This window comes from Biomphalaria glabrata, chromosome 9 (assembly GCF_947242115.1).
Source record: "Biomphalaria glabrata chromosome 9, xgBioGlab47.1, whole genome shotgun sequence".
NCBI lineage: Eukaryota > Metazoa > Mollusca > Gastropoda > Planorbidae > Biomphalaria > Biomphalaria glabrata.
The window spans coordinates 38,793,742-38,807,934 of record NC_074719.1 but is presented as its reverse complement, the minus strand read 5'-3'; the positions used below and the strand labels follow the sequence as shown (position 1 = coordinate 38,807,934).

The 14,193-nt window shown below is 32.6% G+C and overlaps 1 protein-coding gene across 3 annotated transcripts; it reads right to left on the bottom strand.

The window, feature by feature from the left end:
- Positions 1-675: 675 nt before the first annotated feature.
- LOC106071198 (xaa-Pro dipeptidase-like) lies at positions 676-13,963 on the bottom strand. Of its 3 annotated transcripts, none has more exons than XM_056041496.1 (17): positions 13,925-13,963; positions 13,420-13,509; positions 12,948-13,131; positions 12,500-12,627; positions 12,297-12,360; positions 11,324-11,371; positions 11,115-11,176; positions 9,183-9,227; positions 8,881-8,956; positions 8,671-8,717; positions 8,507-8,575; positions 6,854-6,931; positions 5,618-5,766; positions 4,474-4,658; positions 3,456-3,563; positions 2,538-2,621; positions 676-988 (listed from the first exon to the last, which is right to left on the bottom strand). In XM_056041496.1, exons 2-17 carry the CDS (start codon positions 13,437-13,439, stop codon positions 848-850), a joined length of 1,488 nt encoding a protein of 495 aa, XP_055897471.1. In that variant the 5' UTR covers positions 13,440-13,509; positions 13,925-13,963; the 3' UTR covers positions 676-847. The 3 variants fall into 3 exon arrangements, with proteins under 3 accessions (XP_055897471.1, XP_055897470.1, XP_055897469.1); XM_056041495.1 differs by having other exon boundaries at positions 13,420-13,553; positions 13,925-13,943; XM_056041494.1 differs by lacking the exon at positions 13,925-13,963 and having other exon boundaries at positions 13,420-13,916.
- Positions 13,964-14,193: the final 230 nt, after the last annotated feature.

Below are 14,193 nucleotides of genomic sequence, written 5' to 3'. Positions count from 1 at the left end.
ATGCAAAACAAGGCACAATTACAACATATTCATTTAAATAATAATTTTTTTTTAATGAGCTTCACATATTGGTCATTATAAGTCATTATGTATATAAGTGTTTTTTTTGCAAAAGTTTATAAAATATACTATTTTTATTTCAGAACAGAAACTAATTTTTCTTATTAAAGAATACTCTTAATAAACGTCTCAAATTGAATTTCCATACAGTTTTGGCCATAACAAATTGAAGCATAAAATGTAAGTGTAAAAAGTGAAATTATATCGTTATAAAGATATGAAAATTATAGTTACTTTTCATAATATTTAAAGAAAAAAATAGTCGAAGTTTAAATTTATATTCTTTAAACTAACATTTTTAATAAATTTTAAAAAACTTTTTTGTAGAGTATATTAATAATTAAAAAAATACATTTCCTAGTAATTCATCAATAAGAAAAAATCAAACTATAAAATATAACATACACAGCAACAAATTCTGAATGTAATATCTTAAATTTTAAAAAACATTTTGATAAAGTGAATAAATATGTAATCACACAATACTGTAACAAATTATGAAGTAGTGAGTTTAAAGTTTTTTTATACTTAAATATAAAATCTTAAAAAACAAACCATAAAGAATTAAAATTATGGTTGAAGTGAAACTCCCATTACCTTTTTTTATCTTAAAAAATCAGCCATTTAAAAAAAAAAATTCTTTTGAATTTACAAATTATATTTGCGATTGTTATTCTCGATTAGATTGAAAATAATAATAATATAAAAAACCTAGAGAAAAGTGCTGAAAAAGTTAAAGCTTCTTAGACTGATGAAAACAAATTATTGAAAAATCAACATTAAAAGATTATTTTTTCTCTTGTGGCAGAGGCTGGTGACTACTTCTTCCCTCAGCCATAACACGCTCTATTTCCTCAACTGTTCTGGGGACAACAGACAACAGCTCACAACCAGTTTCTGTGACTGCAATATCATCTTCTATTCTAACCTGTAAGAAGGATTAAAATACATTTTGAGCATCCTTTCGAACAAGTGCAACCAAACATTGTTTTTAAATAAATATTGTAAAAACAGTGAAAAGATTTGCCATCTTTATATTACATTTCTTCATCTTGGATTCGAAAAAAGTTTTCTGATGAAAACTTTACCGCAAGCTATTCAAATTCCTTTTTGCTTTAGACTATGTATTTAAAATTTTTTAATATTTTTTTTTTGTTTAACCCTTTTGAGACGGTGATTTTTGGCACATTAGGTGCCAAGAAGACAGAGCACTGTTTACAAACTGAACACTTCTATTACAAAAAAATTAAAAACAAACTAATTACTTTACTTACACAAAACTATATATATATTATTGAAGAGAAATGAATGAGCTAATATAATTCCATAATCCCATGTTTATTGGTCAGAAAGTTAATGTCATCATATTTATTAGTCTCCCTGACAAACATTTGAACTAAATTGATAGTAAAAATAAAAGCATCAAACAGTCTATGGGGTTCTAATCCCTAGGGGCATATTCTCTATCCAACTCCTCACCCCTTACTATATCCATGTTACCACGGATGGGCACCGTCAACACTAGTACTAGATGGACTACTGCTAAATCTAGTACAGACCTAGATCTAAAGCCCTTCTAAATACTGCTCTTATTATTATTATGGCTATCAGAGTCACTAAAATCAGATTCAGTTAGTATGCTTTCATCAATTTCACCGTCTGACATGTTGAAATTTTCACCTATCACTAGCTAACTTCAGAAAATAACTGCAAACAAATTATCATATAAAAACAATGAAGGAAGCTACCATTACAGGTTACGAATGTGTAAAAATAGTAAGAATTATTATGACTGGCTGTCACAAACACTTGAAAGCCAACCCTGTGGTAGAAACTGTCATGGCCGATAGGCCAGCCTTTCGTCTTTTTTGCCAAACCAGACTGGGTCAATAGATCAGCCGTCTCAAAATGTTTAAAGACCATGTAACACATAACACAGAAATGTTTTGAAAAAACAACTTGAAAAAAAACAGAACATTTCTGATAGCGGCTTGTAGCTGAGAGGAAATGCAGTCAAGCTTTTGTGTAATATCTTGGTAGAACTCATATACCAGTATACAAATAAGTAATTGTTTAAATACAACTACTAAACCTTAGCACAGACTAAAAGTACCTAAAATAAACTTTTAAATACATCAATTTAAAAGAAAAGTATGCTTATAAATAGAGCTTCATACCATTAATGACAGTGCCTATACAAACATTGAAGGCTCACAAAATAGTTGAGGGAGTTTCTTTGAATGGTCATGACAGTAAGGGATGAGACTCACAGCTTACGTTTCCTTAGGCTACCAAGTTAACATTTAAAGCTAAGTTGCTCCCAGTGAATGCTAAGAGATAAAAGAAACACACACAAGTGCCACTGCTCTCCTGGTAACCAAATGAATAACAAGTGAGAAATTAACACACAGAATAGTCCTAAGGACGCAACACAAAACACCATAAGCCATAAAATTGTATTGGAGTGTACAACTTACCCCACCAAAGTGTCTAAATCTTCTAATCACAGTTTCATCAATGAATTGTCTCTGGCGCTCATCTTGCAAGGCTCTATCTAACAGCTGTTGAAGAGAACAAAACAAGTCATATTTTCCCTCCTGTCACATAGTAAAGATAAAGATAAAGATAAGTTATGTTAGTTACTATACCTATCTGATAAATTAAATAAAAGTAAAGTTCCCATTTACTGACCATGCAGTCTATAGGGCAGATGTTGTAAAGGGCAGATGTTGTAAAGGTCATCTGTTTCTGTGGCCCACAGTTAACATGGGTGTCATGTGGCCAGTGCAACAAAAAAAAAAACGCTTTTACTTTTCCCAAACAATAGTTGGGTACCCATTAGAGTTTTAGGGTGGACTCAGTGGCACCCTAAAAATCTCAAAATTAAAAAAACTTCAGAGATTCGAACCCAGGACCCCAGGTTCGGAAGGTAATCACTTTACCACTCAGCCATCAAGCCTCCCCCTATCTGATCGCAAAGGGTAAAAATATCTAAAAATCTAAAAATATGTCTTTTATTTATTGTTTAGTTTTGTTTTCAGAATTGTTAGATTGTAGCCCAGGGATAGGATGGGGTCTGGCATGGTTCAAACTCAGAAACATCTAGATGACAGTATAAAGTGCATACCACACCACCAGGCAGTTATGAGGGTATAAAGCTTTCCATCATGGTTCACTAATACTAATGCTAGACAAAAATCTAACTTAAAGTCACCTTTTAAGATCTGCATCCCATTAATGGTCCATTTCAATTCACCTTAGGTGAATTACTGAGAGCCTAGAGCCACCCAGAGCCTATTATTACAACAGCCCTACATAACCAGCAGTCTGTATGGCAGTGCTGGACTCAGGATAATCCTTTAAAGAGTGCACCCTGTTATGATTAACAGACTTACTGTGTCAATAAAATAACATCCTGGTTCTATGGTTATCACCATTCGAGGCTCCAGTGTGCGCACGGTCCGTAATGACCTCAAACCTGGCTCATCGATTCGTTGTGTTCCCTGACAATTGTAGATTATTAAATAAATAACAAATTACACATTTCTGTTTAACGTATTCTTTAGTGTAATTAGAAAGTAAAAATGTTTGATTTAGAAAAATGTTGACAGGGTGGCCAATATCAGTACATAATAGTGAAAACTATTCCATTTATAGATGGTACTTATTCTTCAAGTTACTAAGTTGGTAAAGTTTCCCTTTTAGACCCAGGGATCTATAGAACAGATGATGTTTCTGTTTCTATGACCTACAGTTAATGAGAGTGTCATATGATCAGCACAGTGGCTAACAGTCTTTACTTTCTCCAACTAATGTCAGATACCCCATAAAGATCCCAAAATTCTAAAATCCAAACATCACAGAGATTCGATCTCAGGCCCGTCTGTTCAGAAGCAAGCACTTTACCACTCAGCCACCATGTCCCTTTAGAGTTACTTAATAAAACATATAACATCTAGTGTAACAATAAAGAAATGGTGGTGTTTTTTTTTGTGTACAAATTATACCTAGAATACAAACTAAATACAAAGTTCTCAGCTATTAAGACGAAATATTGGCACAAGCAAGAATTGTGAAATCACAAAAGTTGTAATATGTTAAAAGAAATATTGCTGCTTGTCCTATGATTTTCATGAGTCAATCCAGTCATGCATGTAAATCAATGTCTTAAACTCTGCTAAGTCGTTGGTTTTCCTGGCTGATGCAGGCAACCCATTCCATTCTCTAAAAGCACTAGGGAAGAAGAAGAAGTTGTACGAATTTGTCCTAGCAAATGGAATAAGAAAAGGGCCTCTTATCTTTTTGTAGTATTTTATTAGTTTTTGTTTTTCTATTTGTAAATTATGGTTCAGCGTTTTATATATTATTGAACTTTGTGAAATGTAAACAAAATTTAAGCTAAAAAAAAAGCACCTGTGGATATCCACCACAATCATGTGTGTCGATGCCTAGGAAATGCCCGAGACCATGAGGCATGAACACAGCACCAAGCCTCACCCTCATCATGTCTTCTACATTGCCTTTCAGTAAGCCCAGTTGGACTAGGTGCTCCAGTAGGACACGCTCAGCCAGTTTGTGCATATCCACCCACGAGACCCCTAAAGCAATAACATTTGAATAGTTGTTAGGCAAACAATGAAAAGAAATTAAGTCAAATTAGCAATGTTCCTCTTCATTATGGAAGTAAACTTTCTCTTGGATATGTGCAAGTTCTAGAGTGGAAATTAAGTTTTATCTGTTATTGCGGCTAACAGTTTACAAAAGTGTGGTGTCGTGACTTATTAATGCTCTATTAAATATCAAAGGTAATGTGAAGACGTTTAGTGTAAACAACATTTTCGGTGAATGACTCGGATGTGATGTTCTTTATTAGTAACATGAATAAACATACATATATAAATTTGCATAATACAAGAATAATAATGATAATATACCACAAAAAGAGATATATGGCCAGCACATTTTAAGAGGTAAAAGAAAGTAAAGTACCCCTTTCAAACTGTGATCTACTTGGTAGATGATGTAAAGGACATCTGTTTCTATGAACGAATGAGGGTGTCATGTAGTCAGCACAATGACCAACCATCTTTGCTTTCCCCAACTAATGTCAGGTACAAATTAAAGTTTGGTGGACTCAAATGTTGTGAGGTGTGCATCGTCAAAAATGCAGCATTGGAAATTTTTGTTGCACATAATTTTGTTGGTGTCAATAATTTTCTCCTTGTTACTTTTGTTAGGATGCTGGAGTGAGATGTTGGAGCCTCTTGGTCTTGTCTTTGGGTTTTTTTACCATTTATTGCTGCCATTCCAACGAACTGATGAGTGTGGTGGCTGACAGTGTATACTAAGTGGTGGTGCTAAACTACTAAGGTTAAGGAGCAAGGATTGACAGCAGAGCAACAAGTTTGGCTTAAATAATTCTTAAACATAAAGAGGTGAAAGATGTTGAGAAGTGCCCACACACTTTTTTTCCCACTCCTTCCCGACAAACAAACAAAAATAAGGAAAGTAAAATTTTAACTAAAAAAAAAATTCTTAAATTCTTGCAGGTGATTACCTGGCCTGACTGCAGCCAGGACTGCTCTGTTGGCTGCCAGCACAGCTTCGTAAATGGCCTTCTGATCCTGTGTGAACTTTCCATTGGCTGGGTAAGAGCATGTGATGTCTGAACCATAGCAGTAGTACTCAGCACCCATGTCTAGCAGGCTGAGGAATATAAACAGACTTCATAAAAGGGAAATAACTTTCAAACCTTAACACAGAATACCAAAACAAATTGATTAAAAAATCCCAGTAAGTTTGTTTCCATGTACCTGTAAGGTTATACAGCAATGAATTGTTATTAACAAACTTAGATAAAAAAACAACAACCATGTTTGTTGCACTTGCTGTATAGTTATGATGCTGTTTATGTTTAAAAAAAAGCAATAGAAAAAAGATTACATTAAAAAAAAAAAAAAGCTTATCTAAGGGAAAGAACTGTTAATTACTACTATTATACTAATAAAAGTAATTAATTAGTTGATAATCTAACTGGTTAATATTTTGATTGTCAAGTGTATTGTCATTGACTATGAATAATTATTCAAAATTTCAACTTTGTTTGAAAATGGGTAGTGGAGAAAATGTGTCCAAATGTAATAAGGGGTTAAATCCATATATACATCCACATCTCTCATTGAATAGCATTTATTTCCCTTATTTCAACATCAAATCAAATAATCACCAATGATTAATTTTCTAATTGTTTTTTTTTAGATTTATTCATGTCTTGTCAGGTTCAATGGATAAATGTGCAAAGTTTCAACTTGATCCACTAATGAGTAAAGGGAGAAAAAACATGCTCACACATTTTACAAGACAGCCAGACAGACAGACTGTCTACCAAATAAACATAAATTTTACATCCTCTGCCCCATTGATCACATGGGTGCATGAAAACCTAAGTAAGTAAAATACAATATCATTTTTGATCACTCCTAAATAAAAAAAAAACTCCATTCATATCCTTGAACATTATTCATCCTTTAACATTGTTTATTATACTGAATTTTTTTAAAAAATTATTTTTTTTGCATTTGGAAGGTAACATAGTACAAAATGCGAAAGATCCTGTACCCTGATCTATAGCAGTCCAATGCTTCAGATTATTGCAGTTAAGATAATGTTACAATAAACAAATTAAAAAATATAACATCACTATTGAATGACCACTTATCAAATCAAGAAATGCTAAAATGGTGTCTAGTTTAGATTTTTCCATTATAAAATCTTTACATAAAATGGTACTAACCATATGTCTCCATCTTCCAGCCTCTTACTGTTAGGTGCACCAGAGTGTCCGTAGTGTAGGATGGATCCATTGTGTCCACTTAAGAAGGACAGAAAGAAAAAATGTAGAATTAACTAAGATAGAGTGAAGATTGTATCAATGATATAAACTAAGACAGTGTGAAGATTGTATTAATAAAATACCAGTAGCTAGTTGATAGAAACTGGGTTTTAAGATAGATGAATTATAAGTTTTTGTTGATTGCACTGGATGTTAGGTTCAGGTTTTTCTAGAGAATGGAGTTTCAGCTCTTGGGCCAGCGTTTTTGTTGTACTAGCTCTAGATATAAGGATCTACTAAGATGTGCATTGTTTTAAAAATTTCAGTGAACGTTTAGTGTGTTTGATTTTTTTGTAGGGATACCTATAAAGGTAGTTTCTCTACAAGTCTAGGTGTCCCTTGGTTCAGCTGTAGTTACAAAACACTTAACAACTTGATCAAAACAAAGAAACTTCATTATACTTCATGGTACATATCAGATGCTGCCCTCTCTCCTAGTCTACAACTGGCTCACTTCTGGTCATTCATGCATATGTTCCAACTGATATATATATATATAATAGATTATCTACACATTCATCCATGACACACATTAAAAAAAACACTATTTCACAGTGTTATTAACTCTTTGATGGACTTGATTCATTAATTCTTTCATTTGCGAGTTCACAACAGATAGTCGTAATCAATATGACAAAACGAAAACGCCCAACATCTCAAACTCTCCTAAAAACTTGACATCAAAAAGCAGAAGAAGAGATTTACTAAAACAAAACTTTAATTTTTATATTCATTACAGAATAAAAAAAATAAAAAAAAAGATTTAATGCAATATGATGTAGTATATTATTTATATTTAGATAGAGGGAGAGAGACTATTTCAGACTAATGTACAAGAAAGTGTGCTTATTGTAATAGTGGGTATATCATCAAGTTGTAGCAGTCACTATCCTGTTTTTATTATTATTGTAAAGCATGTCCTTGGGCCATCCCATTTATTATGTAGGCCAAAGTTACAGGTCACTGATATGAAACAGTCACTGACTAACACTGATAAGGTGATAAACAAAGGCTGTACACCAGTTAGTTTTATAGACAACCATAAGTCATAATTCAAAGGTATACAACAGAGTCCAATAATATTTGTTCCAAATAGTCAAAATAAAAAGAAAGGAATGTGTTTCAAGGCAGTAACATGTCCTAGACAATATGAAATGCAAAATAACAAAAATAAAATGTTTAAAAAAAACTAGCTTGCTTTTAGGTAAAGAGATATACATGATATACATACTACATGATCTTTCCAAAAAAAATGTCTCTCTAAAAGCTACTTAACACAATTCCGAAGCCATACAAATATCAAAACTGAGATGTATGTCAATAAGTAATTGAAAAATAAAAAGTATGTTTCTATGGAATCATATACTGGTATTGTTTTATCTAAAATGAAAAAAAATATGGGAAAGAAATTGAAGGAAAATTAAAAAAACAAAACGGATGTGTTAACAGAGACTGTCACAAAGAAAAGTAAAATCAAGTAGAGAAGCAGCTAACATTTTTTTCTAACTGAAAATTAGCCTAAAATATTAACTCAAAATAAATCCAAACACTAACCTGCCACAGATACAAGTATAGGCCAACATCCTAAGTCCTCCAGTATAGTGACAATAGTGGCGGAAAATGCTGTAAAAAAAATGCAGTAAATATTTTAACGAGTTTGTTGAAAATGAAATAAATAAAAGTCTAATTTATTGTAAGAACAAGTGCTTCTACAATACCTCTCAGCTTGATATTCATACATTCCTGGACGAACATGTTTCATCACCTAAAAATTAAAAAAAAAATTTTTTTTTTAAAAACAATTTTAAATACAGTCAACATGAATTGAGAACAAATATATAAACATGCTTGTTATGAGCCAGATGATTCATAATTACTAATTTGGTCCTCATCTATAATTTACATGCTGCAATATGTTGAAGGCTTACCTCAATATGAGCCTCGCTGCTGATTTTGTTGGCATATCTGATAGCTTGAAGTTCAAGGTCAGTCTTAAATACACGGCTGTGTCCAAAAAATAAACAAAGTTAAAATCTATGCTCAAACTGATTTATTTAAGTAGTCTTAACACCCACCTAGGAGAAAACTAAATAAAAAAATAAACTAGTTTAGCAGGCAGAAGAATTGATAGACCTTACTTAACTAAAACTCTGAAAAGATCACACTTTGTCAACTTGTGTCAATCCAAATTTATCAGTCTAAAGGACAAGTAAAATGATTAATGTCTTACCACTCCGTGATCTCTGGATGTAGAATTTCATTGTTGACTTCAAACCTGTAGGTTCAATTATACTTTAACTTAATCCAGTAAGATTTAAAGTAAATTACATTTTCAAAACATAGTTATCTAACTATCCTGCAATTTTTCTATGGAAGTTTTGTAAGAAAAAAAACCCCCAGCCAAACGCTTGATGTGAGGCCCAAAGAAAGCCTGGGTTCTTATTACCTAGCTTTCATTTCATCTATCTACCCCATTTTTTGGTCTTTCTCTTGCGTAGTATTTTAAGTATCTGGTGTTGAGGAGTTATGGAGCGTAAGAAAGTAAAGTTCCTCTTTCAGACCTTGTGATCTATGGGGCAGATGATGTTAATGAGCAGGGTGTTATGTGGTCAGCACAACGACCAACCACCTTTACTTTACCCAATTAAAGTCAGGTACCCATTTGAGTTGGGGGGACTCAGGGACGCCCTAAAAATTGCAAAATTGAAAATCCCAGTCTTCACTGAGATTCGAACCCAGGACTCCAGGTTTGGAAGCCCAACGCTTAACAACTCAGTTACTGAGCCCCCCGTTATGGAGTGTATGTGCGTGATTAAGATGCAACCATGAGGAAAGTAGGGTGGATGTTTGGTTGAATAGGCGAAAGAGTTTCTGATGAGCTGTTGTAATTAAAGCTGATAAAAAAAGATGTGTGAAAGTTGACGAGGAGACTAGCAAGAGAAGTGAAATAGAAAAGATGTGTATTTGCAGTAAGTTATATCTTGTTAACATAATCATTTCATTTGTAATTCTACATACATCTACTTTCAAGTTGAAGTTGTGTATATTCATAAATAGACGTTATATATATCTTGGTTTAAAAGAATTCTGCTCAAGTTTATTCCAAGAATTTTATACACCTACATTTGTTTAGTTGTCCTAGCTGTTTGGAGCTACAAAACAATGATCGAGTATCTAAATGAAGACAGTTTGATTGAGTTGGCATTGTTACAAGGTGGCTTTAATTTTCATTCATTCTAACTATGAAAGCACCAACCTTCTTCTTGCTGTCATAGTTTGTAAAGTGATCTAGTGATATGTATAGTTAATGCTAATCCTTGAGCTCTCAACCTGAGAGGTTTGCCTTCCTCCCTTCAGGAGGTGAATTTTAAGGATAGGGGCCAACTGAGGTATTTTACTTTTAGTTGACCTATAAGACCCATCTCAATAGATTAAAAGGTTAACTGCATCTATTTTTCCTCCGCTAAACTTGTTTAGATTTAAACTATTAATGAAGAGTTAAGTTTACTGTTTCACAGACACATTTGTTAAAAACAAAATGAAGATTTTGAAACATTTCCATGCTTCAAGGTTTCAGGAATGTAATATTTAAATGTCAACCAGATAGACCTGTTAACTACCTCACCCTAAGGTCAATGTTAGTCAACAATCACAAAGAGGAGTGGCTCAACCAATGGGCATCAGGAAACACAGGCAGAGCCATGTACAGAGAAATGACTACGCCTAACAAACTGGACAGTATTAACTTCCTCCCCCGCAAAGAACAATCTACAATCTACCAACTAAGAACAGGACACACACCACTATTAAATTACCACCTGAACAAAATAAACTCCACACAACTACCCCTTTGCAGATATTGCGCCCACCCCTTTGAAACCGTAACCCATATCCTCTTTGAATGCCCCTCCCTAATCCACCTTAGGCAGACCCTACTTCCACTACAGCCCAACATAACCAACACCCTTTACGGCAGTGCTGAACAGCTGAAGAAAACAGCACACTTTTTTTCCTTGGCACAGTCTGCAAAAGAGCTCACAGCTCAGCAGCAATAAAGCTGGCTAGAAGAAGAAGAAGAAGAAATGTCAAAGAGAACAATTTAAATTATTATTAACCACACAAATGAACTTTAAGCATTGAAAATATAAAACAAATGACGTACTCAGCAATGCCTTCAAACACAGCTTCTTTACTGTACTTCCCACTGTCTGTATTGAGGCCATGCTTTTAGATAAAAAAAAAAAAAAAAAAAAAAAAAAAGCAAGATAACTAAAACATATTACCTAAGCTATAATAATACTCAACAGTTTATAAAATTTAAATAAATGGTGAAAAATTATTAACTTAATAAAACAATATCTCAATACTTACTAAGGTCAACAGAAGTGATGCATTTTTACTTTTTAAAACCTCTGAAATCTGAAAATTGTAAAAAAAATCTTAAGTCCTTTATTCAGTTTCAGTACATTTTATGGTTTGTAGCAATATAGTTATGCATTTAGTTTAGTTTATTATTTAAACTTCTTTACTAACAATTGATTTAGATATATTATAATATTACTTACAAGTATGACAGAAATAACAATACTAAGCTTTCATTTCAAATTATTTTTTAGTGTGATGAAATCTCTATGATATATATATCCCTTTTATTTCAGGACATTAATCAAATTATAATTAGAAATTGTCAACAAAAATTATTGTATTATGTGGACTTGGCTCTGTTAGTAGTAAGAAATTCTGGATTATTTCTTTGTAAGGCCTGAAGGTAAATAATTCACTAACCAAAATACTACTTTTATAGATTACAATTATTATATTTCTTCAACATAGAAAAGTAGCCTACAAAGTTATGAAATCTATCTTGTAAATTGTACACCACTTGTAGCTTATATAAACAAAACAAGCCTTAGCGATTGCTACTAGACTAGCAAACCAAAAAGATTCTGCTCTGAGAAAGGAATCAAAACTCAACTTAGGTCTAACATAATGGGATACTAGTCCTATTAAATTATATCCTCCTCAAAATAGCCTAATTTAATTTGAAGACTATTATATATTTTGACAAAATATACCGGTAATGATCAAACCAGAGTTTTCACTGTGTCGCCAATTAATTAGTATTTTTTTTTACCCAAAGAAATTCATAAGCTGTTAAATTTTTAGGAAAATTGTTAAAGCTGTTTTCAATAAGTCGAAGCCTCCAGGTTCTACCCAGTGTTCCATTTTTTTAGCCCATGAAGAATTTTCAAGTTTATTGGAGGACTTGTAAAGTAAAAATAGTGTTAAAATACCTCACAAATATTTCTATAAAACTAAAAGACAGTGTGATTATATATATTACCTGATCAGAGAAATGAACTTCATCCACAGAGTACAGGTGTTTAAAGTCATCTTCTGTTAAAAGTCTTAAAATTTAAAAAAAGACAAAAAATCAGAATCTTTACAAGATAGTCTGATAATTAGTGATACTTCTACAGCTACCTGTATAATGTCAGAAATAATCACTTAACTATAAACTATAGACAACAGATTGATTATAATTACCTTCCCATCCAAACAGCATATGCCTCTCCAAGTCGGACTGGAAATAAAATAGCACGACCAGTGTCGACTTCAATGGCACCAAAAAAATCAGGTTCTTCCACACCAAATGCCCAATGAAAAAATGATTCCTGAAAGACAATAACATTTTTAATTTTGTAAATAATACTTGTTAGTTAAGTACAGTCGAATCCTGTTAATTGGACCACATTTGGTCATGATTGTGTTGGTCCTTATAATTGGCTGTATAATAAGATTTGTTTCAGTTCTTTAGGACTAGGTCTTAATAAGGGGCTGGTCTGATTAGCCAGTGGACTAATAACTGAATTCAACTGTAATATATATGATAGTATATCTTTTTCTTAAAATATAAAAAATTATAATAACAATTTAAAACAAATTTATAACTGTCAAATAAAAAAAAAAGATTTTAAACATGTTAAAAAATTACTTGTCGAAAGATTGGTTCATGATCTGTGTCGTTACGTGTCTCTGAGACACCTCCTTGAAGTACAACAAATGTACCATTTGGAACTTGACCAGTAGCTTTGAGCCTCTCACAAAGTCTTTTTCGATTTTCCTGGAAAAGTTCCATGGGAACTTGATGTGTGTGTTCTCCTCTAGAGAATGTTGGACTGTAATAGTAATTAGCAAATTGAACAAAATCATTGTTTTAATTACTATAATAATCTTATAATTTTATATTATAATCTTATATAGTTTTTACTTATTAGTTAAAAGAATGTATGCAGAGCAATTTCAGAGATTAGATCTGTTTCTTTAAGAACAAGCTATGAGTATGGTACATAAAGTCAGTAAAGAAGACGATAAGATATAATCTTTAATTAACTATAGATCTACAATATAGTACAATTAGTTATTAGATATCTAGAGTCTAGTAAAATTTTAAAAAGTTACCGTACTGGTTCTTCCCAGATGCCATGATCAATGATGAACGATGCAGATTTAAAATCAAATTTACTTATGGTTAAACCTAGAGTAGACCAGTGAAGCTAAAGTTCAAAAAGAAACTCCAACAATAAATAATCAATATTTCCTGAAAATGTATTTTATAAAGAAGCTTACTTCAAGCTAGATCTACAAGTTACAAGTGTAAGACTAAGACAAGTCGACTGAGTAAGAGAATAGACTATTACAATATAGTCTATATAGAACAAGTACTGTAGTAAAAGGCTTAAAACTTGAATTATTAAGTTAACTTCACAGTTAAGTCACTAAAGTCCTAATAAAGATTTTAAAGAATAGGCATCTGAAACATTCTATTTGGTTTTGAATTTAAAAATTAAGCAGTAGATCTAGTCTAGTCTAGATCTCTAAAATAAGATGACAGTAGACCTATCATAGTGGTCTAAACCTAGATATCTAGATCTATACACATAGATCTATTTAAAAACTATCTTTATTTACGGCCTCAGTGTGTATTTGTTTCCTAAAAATAAAGTCATGTGATAAATGTCACGTGAACTTTGTGGTGTTTACCGGTACAAGTAATTTGAAAAAAAAAAAAAAGGTTGCTTCCCTTTGACAATGACAATGCATAGAGTAGAGTGTAGGATGGCTGCCTGGTCGTGCGGTTTGTGCGCTGGACTGTCGTTCAGATTTATCGATGGTCCAGGGTTCAAACCCTGCCCGCTCCCATCCCCCGTCGTCCTGCGAGAGGTTTGGACTAGGAAGTA